The 15,593-nt window shown below is 31.7% G+C and overlaps 1 protein-coding gene across 2 annotated transcripts in view; it reads right to left on the reverse strand.

The window, feature by feature from the left end:
• The window catches only part of LOC143062837 (uncharacterized), a 40,954-nt gene continuing 25,361 nt past the window's right edge, over positions 1–15,593 (reverse strand). The window contains exons 6-13 of one of the 2 annotated variants that reach the window (XM_076234647.1): positions 14,606–14,714; positions 13,804–13,916; positions 12,490–12,718; positions 11,636–12,235; positions 2,942–3,086; positions 2,449–2,526; positions 1,437–1,493; positions 1–581 (exon numbers count right to left, since the gene is read on the reverse strand). In XM_076234647.1, the coding sequence (XP_076090762.1) occupies positions 470–581; positions 1,437–1,493; positions 2,449–2,526; positions 2,942–3,086; positions 11,636–12,235; positions 12,490–12,718; positions 13,804–13,916; positions 14,606–14,714 (1,443 nt within the window). In that variant the 3' untranslated portion in view covers positions 1–469. Of the gene's footprint in view, positions 582–1,436; positions 1,497–2,448; positions 2,527–2,941; positions 3,087–11,635; positions 12,236–12,489; positions 12,719–13,803; positions 13,917–14,605; positions 14,715–15,593 lie in introns of both variants that reach the window. The other variant, XM_076234645.1, reaches the window with a different exon arrangement.

A 15,593-nucleotide genomic window follows, 5' to 3' on the forward strand; every position in this document is an offset into this window, starting at 1 on the left:
TATTCTAATAAACATTTTATTTTGAAAACAAACAATATGATAACAAAATAAATATGATTTCAAAGATCTAAGTCGTCTTGTTATCACAACTCCTTTTAGTCTATCTTTTCGCTTGCATTAAACATCAAATTCCTTTCGTTAATTTTAAGGAAACTGTGAACTTTGAACGAAAGTTTTTTCACAATTCCATTGTTACTATTTCTTATATTATGTCTTATAGAATCCACCAGACTATGGCAACTGTTATTACATTTATGTCTTTGTATATCATGTAAATCCAGTGCCATTGTAATATTCCAACGTACAATAAAGATAAACTAATACTTCTGGTGTTTGTTATTTTGTGTCCAGAGTCCATCAATATACAACAATTCTTTAGCTTGAACGTATCCATTCATTGAATATGTATTCAATTGAAAGTTATGTGGGTCGGCGTTGATGACAGCATTCATTTAAAACCTTTTTTGCATTATATAGTATATTCCATATAAGTACTTGAGGCTAATGTTGATGATGACGTACCATGATTTCTAACGTACATCGGGTTAGTAAAAGTTACATCTGGAGGTGGACCACTTGGACTGTAAAAAGCATGAAATATTAGTGTTTACAAAATAGAGACACGGACGAATGTTATTTTATCAACCTGGATTTTGAAATTGAGTTGTTGGAGGTACAGATACCAATAACTAAATCTATTCATCACTAGTTTTTCATTCGGATTAGATGTTTAGCAAAAGGACAAAGTGTACACGAGTAGTTGTTTTTATTACAAAGAAGCATACATTTATTGTGTAATTAAAACCAAACCGTCACTCATTATATAAACAAATATGTAGCAGAAATTAATAACGTTTACGTACGTTTATAGTTCTTATACACATAAACCAAATGAACTTTTGTTTAGCTATTAATTTCAAACTTATGAAAATTGAGAATGTGTAAAGACTCTTTTATCTATTCTTTTAATGTCGTTGCTCAAGAATGTTTCGACCTAACATGCCCTATAGCAGTACATTTTTTAATTAACTCATGTATGCAATGAGAAACAGCTGAAGTGAAAAAGGCCTTCATTTATTAAATTAGAAATGCAATAAGATAATTCAAATGATCCATTTATTCTACAGAGAAGACAATTTTGTTCCTCTTGTTTGAATTGGGTATCTATATTTAAATAAACAAGATCCCGCATTTGTAGCTAGGTCTAAAACAAAAATCAAGAGCACGATAAGGACAAAACATCACTGCCTTTGAAACTTACAAAACATTTTTCTCTGTGTATAACAGTCATACTGACAATTAAAATTGCCCTTTAATGCTTTATAGCTTGCTCGTCATGTGAGCCAATGCTCCGTGTTGAAGACCGTACTTTGACGACGGAGATTTGATCATTGGCACTCAAACCCCATCTTCTTATATCTATGGATGATACAAACCTTGGTTGTGGAAGGTTGATGCTTTCAGATGACCCTTTTTCTAAATTATCGTTTAAGCTACTGAAATAAAATATAAAGTTTATAGAACTTATTTTCAAACGAAACAATTGATACGAATTACACTCTGATATAATATGATTATTGCTCGCTTAACATCCATTGGAAAATATGTCATGCATAGTAGGACGACGAAACAGCATCAGAGTAATGTGTTTTCTGCTCATATACCTTTCTGTGTATTTCTTCCTTTAAGTTAAAGTTGTAAGGTATTTTATGGATGGGTCCTTGTTTGCACATATGCAAGTCATATTCATTTTTTGAATTCGATTTTGTTTTTTGTTTTTTTTACAATTTCTTGGTTTTTAAATCGATCACATTAGTAACTTCTTGGTGTTTAAAAAAATACTAAACTACTATAAAATCTGCAGGATGCCAAACTGAATTGTATGGTTAAATTATCTTTTTTTTTTTTTTTTTATAAATGTTTTTAAATTATCTTTATATATATATATAGTTCTTGTAAAATACTTTAAGCATCTTTATCATCGATAATTGGTATGAAATAAAAATAATTTTAATTAATACAAAAGAAATTCATATTTGCGCAAGATATATTATATGGATTGTTAGCTAAACATTATTGAGATGAATTTGGCTATATTTCAAGGTCCTTTTGGTGTATAACTCTTCGACGGGTTTTTAGTTCTTGGAATTCAAATATTCGGCTTTGAGCGTTCATTATAAAGGTCAACCCAGAGAAGCGTTTCTGACGCATGACATTTATAATGTCTTGTTTCCCTTTTTTGGTTTAAGTTTACAGATATAATTTAACCCAAAATGCCATAATTTGATATTTTTTTCGAATGGTAACAATTTTAAGTTTGTTCAGTACACATGCATTACTAATGCATATAACTGAGTACAACAGATGTCAGCAGCGTCAACAAAGCTAAATATGAAACGATCATAAACGGTCAGAAACATTTTACAGCTGACATTACAATATACGTACTTATCATGACGATACAAAGTCTCACTTTCCTCAGTAAAGGGCAAATTACTTGTATTACGTCGTTTTGGTATTCTAGTCCTGTGACGAAAAAAAAGTGTTATTAGTTTGGCATTTCAAAAGATAGTGTTTTTAGACTTTGACTATTTCGTGTATTCACAATTATGTTAACAGTACAGATAAAATCTTTATCGGGTAATATCTCATTAATTGGGCTAAATTTCGATACAAGATATCAACTTTTATTCTAGTTTTATATAGCTATTTTTTTCTCATCGGATGATAGTGTATCTATTGATATTCGATTTCTTTTATTTCTAATGTAACAGTTTTATTTTTTTTCTGCATCTGCATGCTCTAATCATTGCTGACCAAAGAGCTTTCTTCATTTAAAGTTGTTATCGGTGCGAGCGAAGCGTTTGTGAAATATTTCGTAAGTGTTTTTATTGCAATGTAAGCGGCTAAAAATTCCGACTGGAAAAAGAGTGTTCCTTACCTATAATATCGGCATACAATAACTGATGTTACAACCACAACTGTTACTATAAATATGAATATTATGATCATTATTATTATTGTATGCCACAGTCGAACATTTTTTGTTGTTAAATCCTTGTCTATCTGTGTAACAGCAATATTTTCTGAAAGGGAAAAGGACATTTTTGAATACATGAACATTTGCCCATCAATCTAAAAATATTTTAAGATTACAATGATATTGTTCCTAAAACATTCATAACTACTTTCGGTTTTTCTCAAAAGAATATATTTTTGAATAGTTGTATAGTCGATTAGATGTTCACTTCTTCATGCCCAGTGGCAAATACTTTATGGATTTCAGAACAATGACGTTTAACTACTAAAAGGTTTTAATGTTATAAAGAATGAGTAAAAACGTTGATGCTGTGTTCTAATAGAAATCAAAGTTACAGAACGATAGTGAAAGCCAAATTTTTACTAATGAAAATAAAGTTTTTAAAGAGCATGCGTTGCTCATCTTCAATAATAACCACTCTGAAACATTGAAGACTATAATATGAACCACGAAGTAAATATCGATATGTTTGTTTGTGTGTTGTTATTGTAAGCATTATCATGTTGTACTATGCATGCAGTATCTCGCTTTCTGCCAGAAAACACAAAATTTACTTTTACCTCTTGTAGGTTAAGCTGTAAAAACTGTTATAAGTAATCTGAGAACTTGCTCTTGTGCAATGTAAAAATATTAGTTCATAGGCCGTTAAAACGACAACTCTTTTTCTTGACATGCAGATAAAAAAAACGAAAATGACAATACTTGTCAATCCAATTGCGATGGCGTGAATTATGTCTTGCTTAAAATCATTCCTCAGTAACACACCATGTCAAGAATACAATCTTATATAGACTTCATAAACAATATCATTAAACTGCAAATAACGATAATATAAAAACAAAACAAAACAAAAACTACATAGCCGACGAATAAAAAGTTGTGAAGATAAACAGGCGTTAACTTAAGTTATGTTACTGTGGTGTTAAAGTAGAATGGAGATTACGTAATAGACAGTCAATTCAGACGTAGATGACACATTAAGTTGTAAAAATAGCAATAATTATCCGAAGTTTTAATATTCAAAAACAGAAAAAAACTATCGAAGCACAAAAGAGTGTTGTTCAACTTTCTAAGATAAAAAAATAATCTGACCATATCTTCCCCTGATGCTTTACAATTCCATTTTTTATGATTTATACTTGTTAAACAATCGTTATCAATTGCACTGAATGTTTCATAAAATGTTTGCGGTATCAGTGAAAAACTACACCACAGAAAATACAATGAATTGTGTCTGAACAATAGATTACATCGCGTTTATATTGAAGCAAACGACATATACGTGACGCTAGAATAAAAACAAATTTGAAACCAAATCAACTGCAACGTTAAAGACATGTACTTCAGATCTAACAATATGATATTAAACAAGAATGTGGACTTTATCAGAGTAAGGTAATGCTCTCGTTGGACGAATTCTAAAACAAAAGTATATGCTTTAGAAAATAAGTCTTGTCAAACACTAATCAAGAATCAAGTAAATAGATATGATCTTATCTTTTATAGACATATTAAGGATGTCTTTGACGTAATACAAATAAAAGGCAACATCAGTGTGTCGATGTACAAATCTCATTAATCTTTGAAAAAGGTACGAACAGAATAAAAAAACAAAATTAAAGGAATCACATTAAATCACATTTCAGTGAGTGGTTCATTCTCATTAATTGCGGTAAAATTAAGGATATAAACGAATATATCTATATCTTTTCCTTCATATTTACCCAGATGCACGACTTCAAGCTAGAATCTATGACAAACGCAATGATTTCAATTACCAAATTGTCAACTTCTCGTTTCTCAATAGTGAAAATTAAAAAACACGATATAAATTTAATGCGTCCATAGAGCATACCCTCTGTCCAATCTATCGTATGCTGTGTAAATATCTTTATATATATGCTCGTGAATTTTCATAATACACTCTATCAAAATAGGTATGAATCGTATGATCCTTTACAAATCTGCTTCATCAGAGTAATTATGACGTAATATTGAAATTGAAACTACACATTTTTTAACGGTCAACATCATACATTGGTTGACCGTTACGATTTGTCTGTTTCTAATACACCTACGAAATGTTTTCGCTTTCTCATATCATTACTAGATAATCTGTAATTTACCGATTGTGACATTATGACAGAGTGTGGATTCGCATGAAGGATGATCCATGCATCAGGAGCGCCTACCCTGTCGACTCTTCTTTGTATTGTGCTTGGTATAAAATTGAGAATGGAAATGGGGAATGTGCCAAAGAGACAACAACCCGACCATAGAAAAAACAACAGCAGAAGGTCACCAACAGGTCTTCAATGTAGCGGAAAATTTCCGCACCCGGAGGCGTCCTTCAGCTGGCCCCTAAACAAATATATACTAGTTCAGTGATAATGAACGCCATACTAATTTCCAAATTGTACACAAGAAACTAAAATTAAAATAATACAAGACTAACAAAGGCCAGAGGCTCCTGACTTGGGACAGGCGCAAAAATACGGCGGGGTTAAACATGTTTGTGAGATCTCAACCCTCCACTATACCTCTAGCCAATGTAGAAAAGTAAACGCATTACAATACGCACATTAAAATTCAGTTCAAAAGAAGTCCGAGTCTGATGTCAGAAGATGTAACCAAAGAAAATAAACAAAATGACAATAATACATAAATAACAACAGACTACTAGCAGTTAACTGACATGCCCGCTCCAGACTTCAATTAAACTGACTGAAAGATTATGATTTCATCATATGAACATCAGGCACAATCCTTCCCGTTAGGGGTTTAGTATCATACCATCATAACATATATGAGAAGAACATAACCCGTGTCATGCCAACAACTGGTTTTTGAATAAATGTGTTTAGTTCCGATGCAAAGACCCTATAAGTGAATCAATGTTAACGCCAAAATATGCAATCTTTAATGACCTGACAACAGTATCGTAACTATATCCCTTCTTAATAAATCAATTCAAAGGTTTTGTTAGTTTTTGAGGTGAATACCGACACCTTTGTGCTTTATAAAAAATATTTCCATAAAAAATTGGATGTGAAATACCTGTACGTATAAGAAGTCTGCATGTTGAGCTATATTTACGAATGATGTCCTTATACCGATGATAAAATTTAGTAAATGTTTTGACTAGTTTGTGATATCGAAAACCCTGGTGTAATAATTTTTTAGTAATACATAAATTTCTCTCGTTAAAATCTAAAACATTGTTACATACACGAGCGAATCGTACAAGTTGAGGTATATAAACACCGTAAGATGGTGACAAGGGAACGTCCCCATCTAAAAATAGATAATTAACGATAGGAAATGAAAATTCATCTCTTTTATCATAAATTTTAGTATTCAGCTTTCCGTTAGTGATATAGATATCAAGATCGTGGAAAGGGCAGTGGTCATTGTTAGTATTAGCTTTATTTAAAGTAAGTTCAACAGGATAAATTTCTTTAATATACATACTGAAGTCGTCATTATTGAGAGCCAAAATATCATCCAAATATCTAAAAGTATTATTAAATTTGTTTATCAGATGTTGTTTCGATGGGTCTTTGCTTATTTTTGTCATAAATTGTAACTCATAGCAATACAAAAACAGATCCGCAATAAGTGGTGCACAGTTAGTTCCCATTGGAATTCCGATAATCTGACGATATACGGAATCCCCAAAGCGAACAAACATGTTATATAGTAAAAATTCAAGGGCATATATAGTATCAAAGCATGTCCAATTGACATAGTTTTTTTGTTTATTGCTACTAAAAAATGACCTAAAAGAGTTTGAACATATATATTCACATTCTGATTTTTTAAAATGCCCATTTAATTAGGTGTGTGAATTTTTTCTGAATGAGAATGTGAGGCAATGTGGTATACAGGGTAGAAAAATCAAAACTTTGAACAGATTCAAAATCACCAATATAAGCATGCAATTTATCAAGTACTTCCAACGAGTTCTTGACACTCCAAAAGTAATTAATTCCACTATTTTCGAAGACCTTATTTGAACAATTTACTATCAGGTTTTTAATGGTACCAAGTGTGCTGGTAAGAAGAATAGACAATTTAGTAGTGGAACAATGGCTTGAAGACGAAATAAATCTATATTTGTAAGGTGTTTTGTGTAGCTTCGGAAGCCAATACATAGTTGGGACTTTCATTGTATTTGGCTCTGCTTGTAAAGCGGTAGCTAAAAGTTTATGTTTGTTACAGATGTCGTTTTCTGAAAATGGAGTCAGTTGGAATGTTGGTGAATTGGTGATTTCTTTTTTCAGAACCTCAATGTAAAGATTACTTCAAACAATAATAATATTATTAGCAGCTTTATCGGCCGGGACAAAAACAAATTTCTTGGCTAGTTCTTTTAGTTTATTTTTGATACGAGAAATAGGTTTATTGTGGTTATTGTTAATAGTAAAATGTTCTTTAAAATGTTGAATACGTATATCAACTATCTTCATTACTGAATTAAAAAAAGAGTCCAAAGATTTTTCGTCAGCTTTTTCCCGTTTTATCCATTTCATACAGTAAGTATGGAGTGAGTCGTGGATGATATTAAGACACTCATTCCAATTAATAGTTGACGGGGGACGATATTTAGGTCCTTTACTGAGGAATGATTTTAACTCTCGGTCTTGAACGATGTTAAGATCTCCTGTTATAACATGGGAAATGGGTCCATAAATATATTCGGAGGTACTACAATTACATGAAGTAGGTGTATTTTCACTGATATTAACATCTTCACACAATTGACTATAATTAAACACAAATTTCCGGGTAGATTTCTTGTAAATGTAACAAATAAGAGGTAGCTCAGTATTGTCAAAATATCCAGGAATTTGTTCTTTAACAGAATGGTCGTTAAATATACCGGCAATATTTACAAAATCAAAACCTTTATTGACATAATTTATTTTAATAAAATGTTTTTTATGATCTTCAGGGCGATCAATTTTGCGAAATAGTTTAGAATAACAATATGCCATAATAATTTGAACAATTTCATACTTAGGACTGCTATATGAAATTGTGTTGCAATCCTCCAAAATTTTATTTAACTTATTAACCGGTAACGAACAGAGTTTTGTTAACAGATAATGTCTGCCGTTGTTTTTTGAAATAGAAATTAGGTCCGAAATATTGGTATGATTGGTCCGAAATTTTCTTTGATTGCGATTTGTTCTACGACCGTGAGAACGGTTTTTACGAACAGTTTTAGAAACTATATCCAAAATGTTAACGGAATCGGTTCAAGATATATTACCAATTCCCATGATATTATCATTAAGACCGAGAGGGTAGACTGTCTAATTTTTTAATCCAATTTAATTCAATTATTTTCCGTGATCGTACAAACTTTGAATGAGATTCACCAGGTTGCTTATTTACTACTTCTAAAGGTTGAACTGCTAAATATTTAAAAGGATGGTTGTGCTTCTTAAGGTGTTGGTAAATGATACTTTTGAATTTATTGGGTCTTTTAAAACGATAGAGATGTTCTTGAGTGGGTTTAGATAAATATCGTCCAGTTTCTCCTACGTACTGAATACCACATCCCGGTTTGTTTCATGTGAGTAAATAAATAATACTGTTTGTTTTTCAAGTTATATCAGTTTCAAAATTCAAAGAAAATGTGCGACCATTAAACGTGGACCTTACCGTATTGTTGGTGGAAAGACGGGGACATGTAAGTCATTTTGTGGCATGACACTTATCGATAGAAGGGTAACCACGATTTTTATTGTAAAAAATGTTAGCGATGGTAGTATTTTTAGATAACCTATTTTGAAGATTGAGACGTGTAGATACCCTTTGAACAAGTTTAGTATTTAATATTTTTCCATTTCTTAGCTTCATAATTGTTTTTTGTTAGTGAATAATATAATAAAGGAGCAAAGACTGGCGTCCAGAATATGAACCAGCATACAATAATTCAAGTTATGTAAAATTGATAAATCTGTTCGGCTAAAATGTCAAACGCTATCAGTATTAATTACCCGAAAAAGATAGGGTATATCAGGGTAGGACTGATGGCTGACTAAATAGTAGAATGGGGCTGAACATTGAAATACTACTTTTTGATAAATATTCTTAAAGTAATGAACTAGAGCAGTTCTCGGTCGGACACACACTCCATAATCTAGTATATAATAAGAGCATAAACCTGAAGCACGGGGAGGCACTCTACTGTCCCCACACGGCACTAAATACAAACTCTGTAAAAAATAAAATTGAGAATGGAAATGGGGAATGTGCCAAAGAGACAACACCCCGACCATAGAAAAAAAACAACAGCAGAAGGTCACCAACAGGTCTTCAATGTAGCGAAAAATTCCCGCACCCGTAGGCGTCCTTCAGCTGGCCCCTAACCAAATATATACTAGTTCAGTGATAATGAACGCCATACTAATTTCCAAATTGTACACAAGAAACTAAAATTAAAATAATACAAGACTAACAAAGGCCAGAGGGTCCTGACTTGGGACAGGCGCAAAAATGCGGCGGGGTTAAACATGTTTGTTAGATCTCAACCCTCCCCCTATACCTCTAGCCAATGTAGAAAAGTAAACGCACAACATTATGTTGATTTGGGTATTTTTAATAAATTTATGAGATTTGAACATCAGTTATTTACTGTCATTAAAGAGAGATAACAATCAGTTCAATTTCGTTAAAAAAAAATAGTGAACTACTTGGATACACTTATCTTGTTTAAAATAAAAATTAATCATACTTTTTTAAAAAATACTATGATTCAAGTAAAAGTTTCTCTGAAACGGACCCCATTTAGATCCCTGATTTGTTTTGTTGGCTACATATTTGTTACGTTTGGACGATGTGTTATTCAATGAACAATTACCATTCATATGGGAACCAAATGTTTCCTTCTGCTTGTGACTGTTCTTTTATTGACATAAGACATTAAGCAAAAGCTTTCTATCCTTTAACTGAAGAAGCTATCCTTTAACTTTCTATTCTTACTATGAGTGATGTCCTCTTACAAAATAATTTTAATCAGAATATCTATGTTGTACACATCTGTTGCACCAAAGACGAGATAAATGATACGGCAGATAACTGACATGGAGTGTCGGATAAGAGAAGTCAATGACATAAGAGACGATTTCAGCTTTCCAAATGTAGAATTTTCCATTTCTAAGTTTTAACGATATTTGTAGTACAAAATGTGTGTATCTACCTGTCGATATGATTACTCAGAGGTTATCTTTCCTATAAAAAGTTTTTAACCAAATAATTAAGTTGAAGTCCTCACTTAAATTTGTTTTACGGACATAACCTTGTTTTAGTCTACTATTATGGAATATTTGTATCACAGATGACCACATATATGAACAAATGTTGATGCAATAAAAACCTTTTATGTTTCCACGAATGTGACATTACCGAATAACAAAATACATTGATGAACGAAGGTGCACTTTTTCGCTACATTTTCTGGAAAAAAACAGAATTATTAAAAACTGTTAAAGTAATCCTCCCGTTTTTCTTATTTTACAAAACCATTATATATCTTGTTTAAATACTAGTAAGACATAAGGGACATTCCATAGCGAGGAGTATTAAACGTATCTATTTTGTAATGTACCAGTTAATTTTAGGTATTTTTGACCTAAAGATCAACGGTTTCGGTACTTATACATCTTCGGATTTCAATTTTTTGGCTTTGAGCGTTCCTGATGAAGGTAAATCCAGAAAAGCGCCTCGGACGCCAAAAAATATAAAACGTGTTGTTTTCAATTTTTTTACACATTTCGACAATATATCTTCAACATTATGTCAAAGTATTATACAGATTCAAGTTCACATGTCATTTGATCCTCGACCACTGTAATCATATACGCTCTAAATAAAAAAAATAAGACCTCCACCAATTAAAACTGGCCGCCATAAAATAGCCCAAAAACGGTGCTTAAAAGTGGCGTAAAAACACAGAAACAAATCTAAATTTTAGGAATCAAGCAAAACTTGGCGAGATTATCACACAAAAGAACCTTTATAGATAAGATCTTCATCGAACAACTAAGAGGGATGTGCAACCGTTTTTTTAGCAATATATTTCCACAAAGTTTTTGTCAAAATATTCTATTCAAATCAGACAAATACCCAAGCACTCGCTTAAAGAAAAATATTCTAATTTGACCCTAGCAAGATACTTAGTTTTGTGAACTCACAATACTCGAAGTGAAAATGGAAACCCTAAATAAATAATATTGAAAAGGTGAAAAAACTAATAACAAGCGACAAATGGTTTTCAAATCAAAGTAATCAAATACTAAATGAATTTGTTATTCTGCTATTTTCACTGCAAATGTCAAAGGAATACACTTGTGATTCTTTGCTCGTATAAAGACCAAAACGTAAAATCACAAAGATACTGAACTCCGAGGAAAATTCAAAACGGAAAGTACCTAATTAAATGGCAAAATCATAAGCTCAAAAACAACAAACGAATGGATAACAACTGTCATATTCCTGACTTGGTACGGGTATTTTCTAATGTAGAAAATGGTGGATTGAACCTGGTTAAATAGGTAAGATACTGGTAAGTAAATATAAACAAACCTGATTCTGTTGTTTGATCTATCATCTGTGACTGTTGTGATTTATCTACAGGAGAATTATTTTTTCTTGGTTCAACAAACATCGCTATCAATGATAGGTGGGAAGCATTGAATGGGAATATTTTTGCGGCTGTTTCAGTTGTAATAGTTGCATTTGTTGTTTGTATTGTTGTCATTTTTTCTGTTGAAGAAGTGGTTGTATCTTCGGCTGTTGTTGATTCAACTGTAGTAGTTGGTGGATAAAAGAATTTATAAACAGCATGAAAACCCCTTTCTTGTACTCTATCGTCAGATATAAACGTCACAGTTAACACATTTAGTGATGACGTATAAGCATGTATTCCTTTTTGTCCACAAAGTGATGCTAGTCTAGAAGAATTCTTTGTTGAACCGTCAAAAACCTCTAAGCGATCATATGCTGAAGTACAGTTCCCTTTTATATGTTCTTCCAATTCTATAGACGTGAAACTGAGATATATTGTACTTCCATAAGGAGCTCTTATAGTCCATTTACATAATGATAATGATGGATATTGATATGGCCATCGAGGTGATGCAAATTCACCATTATCGTCTGTGAGTACAGCACCACATGCCCAATCTATATAAATAAACATTAAAAAATATTTAAATTGACCATAATAATCTTACACTTTGAGATTTTATTATTTATAACATGTGCACATTTTGCACACATTTCTTTTTCATCCTATTATTAAGAAATGTCAGACAATTTTCATCAGATTCAACGCGTTTAGTCAAACCGCTGGCAGATACGCGAAGTAATAAAAAGCTAATAGAATATTTTGTTAGTAAAGATAAGCTAAGGTACTGATAAATAATACTTTTACTTACCTTCCTGGTAAAAGAATTTAAATCCAGGCGCATCAAGTTTTGAATTACTTTGAAAAGTAAGGCTGATACTATTAGTTTTACTTGTGTACGTGTCAACATCATGTTGTACACAAAGTGTATCGTTCTGGTGTTGGTACTCCTCTGTTATGATTAATCTATCATTTACCACATCACATGGAAATTCTGTATACTTGCCGAGGTTAAAATGAATAATGGTTAGTCGTATGACCTATAAATATAGTATGGTATACTTGATTATTCTAAATGGTATCACTATCTACATGTTCTACTGACACTTGCCAATTTTCCACCTTCACATATTTGGATTTGAGTGTTTCTGACGGTAGAGTAAGAAAAGCGCGGCATGCATAGACTGTATTATTATTTATTTTGTTACAGACAATCCTCTTGAAATATATTTGCGATTGATTATTAAAATTCTAAGCTTTTAAATACATATTAGAAGACGGAGACACTGCTGAAACAAGTTCTAAAGTGCACAAAAACGTGCCATGGTATGACAGTCAGTTCAGTTCTAGTTGACAGTCAATATTTATAATAATTACCATAAACACATTAAGAGAGATGTTAGGCAATTCATTGCTATACAATTACAGAAAAAGATGAATCAAAGGGCATCATTCAGGATTGTAGGAAATAAGTTTTTATTGGTAATATGTATATATAAAGTTTTGAAATCATTATAGTGAGATTTAAGGTAAACTTAGTGTATATACATTATTGGTTCTGTAGAATATCAGTTTTCCTATCAAATATAATTCTATAGCATTTCATAACTTTTTTTCAATTAAACAAACAATCATCATGTTGGTAGTTAACAAATTGATATCAACTGTTATAAATAACTAATTGAGAGCTTCACCTGTTAACCTGAATTGCTCAAGTTTGAGTATATAAGAATTTCAATAATTTATCCTAATAATGGGGGTTTGCTCTTTTGTTTACAGATAGCCGTCATTGTAATCTATATGTAATCATCTGCTTATAAAAAAGAAGATGTGGTATGATTGCCAATGAGACAACTTTCCACAAGAGACCAAAACGACACAGAAATTATCAACTGTAGGTCACCGTACGGCAATTTCTTTTTTACTTTTTAAAGCAAAAGAAACATACTATGTTACTGTATCTGCATATCAGAAGATGCTTATCGTTTGAAGTTCATTGAATTGTACTGTTAGTGATATGTTGACTAACAACAGGGTTAAACTACGTAGTCGTAATTTGAAAGAACCAATCCGTTTCTAGCAGTAGGAGGCAATCATGCTGCATCATTTGACAAATGAAACGTACCTTAAACTTTGATACTGTTATATTCCACGTACATTTCATATTATGTGGATAATTCCTTGGCCAGTTTGGACTAGCTATGGTACCCGTTGATGTTGTAAATATTCCTCCACAGTCTAAAATAACAGAAATGCAAAGAATATTAATAGCATAAACTATTTTGAAATATGCGTTACCTAATTAATGTACCTTAAACCATCTACAACGTCTACAACCTATTCAAACATTTCATTTTCATGTTTAAATATATGTTTTAAAGAAATGAAAAAAATATTTAATTAATCTGGCGCGTCCGAAGTGATTTTCTGTATTTACTTTCATAAGCTACAGTGACTCTAAAAAGATGTAAAAACTTTAGGAGCCAAGTATCCAAAATGCATATCAAAACAAAAGCCAAGACATTTTATGAAAAGCCATGCCTTCGGTAATTAGAAACTAAGATTCATTATCATTAAAAATTATCAATAGTAAATTTATGAAATACAACGAGTTATAACAATGGGGATTTAATATTGAGAAATGCGTCATAATGTGTATATTTAAAAAAAAACATGTATGACATTGTATCGTTTCTAAAATAAAAGATGACCAATTGTATTTATTTTCGTTAAACTTAGTTGTTAAATTTGTTTGGTTTTTATATTTGATCTTTTTAAGTTATCTGATTTTAATTAATTCTAAGAATACTTATTTTTTTCAAAAACAATTTCAATATGACAAGTAATAATATTAGCAGTACCATTTTCCCTACACCAGCTAACTTGATTTTATAATTCTTTTACGCGTAACAGTTATCTATTCTTACCTAAATAAGGTTTCATTTCAAAATGGTGTACCTGTGCATGACCATGTGAAGTTAGACCACCTACGTCACTTCCTGTTTTTGAACTCAACAGACATTTGACGTCTTGAATCTATAACAGAAAGCAAATATATCAGAGCATGTTACAGATAACACTAATTTGTACTATTCACCCAAGGTAGCAACCATTTGATTATCTGGACTCGGGCAAAAATTGTACGCAAAAGTCAGTTGTGTGAAACCAAAATGAAACAAAAATCCTTTGTTTCATTTCTTCAAAGTCGTAAACATATTGTTCTATTTCAAAAGAAAGACTTAAAATAAAATTGAGAATTGAAATGGGGAATGTTTCAAAGCGACAACAACCCGACCACAGAGCATTCATTTAACAACATCTTGAATTAAATACAAACTTAAACGGTACCAATTTTACTGCACCCGATGAGCACTATTACAAACAATGTCACTTTTGTGTTTCTTAAGCTTTGTTAATCCATTATCAATGAAACAATCATACATTCTCAAAGACCTGTTCAATTTGATCAGAACATATGATTCGTCTGCGGTCTTCACGCTTGTTCATATGCGGTGTAATCGTTTATCGGTGGTGTCAACATTTGTCGGAATGCAGATATGATCGACTTAAATAAAGGCTGTATCAGAAATTGTAGTAGCAACTACGGTGACATTTTATCAATTTGCACATAAGTTCTTGTTGATATGAATCTGTTATTTGATACAAGTCTATATTGTCCGAAATCGTTGAATGATTTTCAGAGTATTTTGACTTTGAAATGCGTTAAGCTATTTATTTTACCAACCTTGTATCATATTGTGGTTTCATCGATCTTAAACTTGACATTTGATGTGAAAATGAAATAATAATGTTGATAACAATATATTTGGGATAATTTGAAGTGTGTAAAACATCGTCATAAACAGTACGAAATGACACATGCGTTGTTACAATCATTTTATAACAATTAATACT

The sequence above is a fragment of the Mytilus galloprovincialis genome, chromosome 2 (genome assembly GCF_965363235.1).
Source record: "Mytilus galloprovincialis chromosome 2, xbMytGall1.hap1.1, whole genome shotgun sequence".
Classification (NCBI taxonomy): Eukaryota; Metazoa; Mollusca; class Bivalvia; order Mytilida; family Mytilidae; genus Mytilus; species Mytilus galloprovincialis.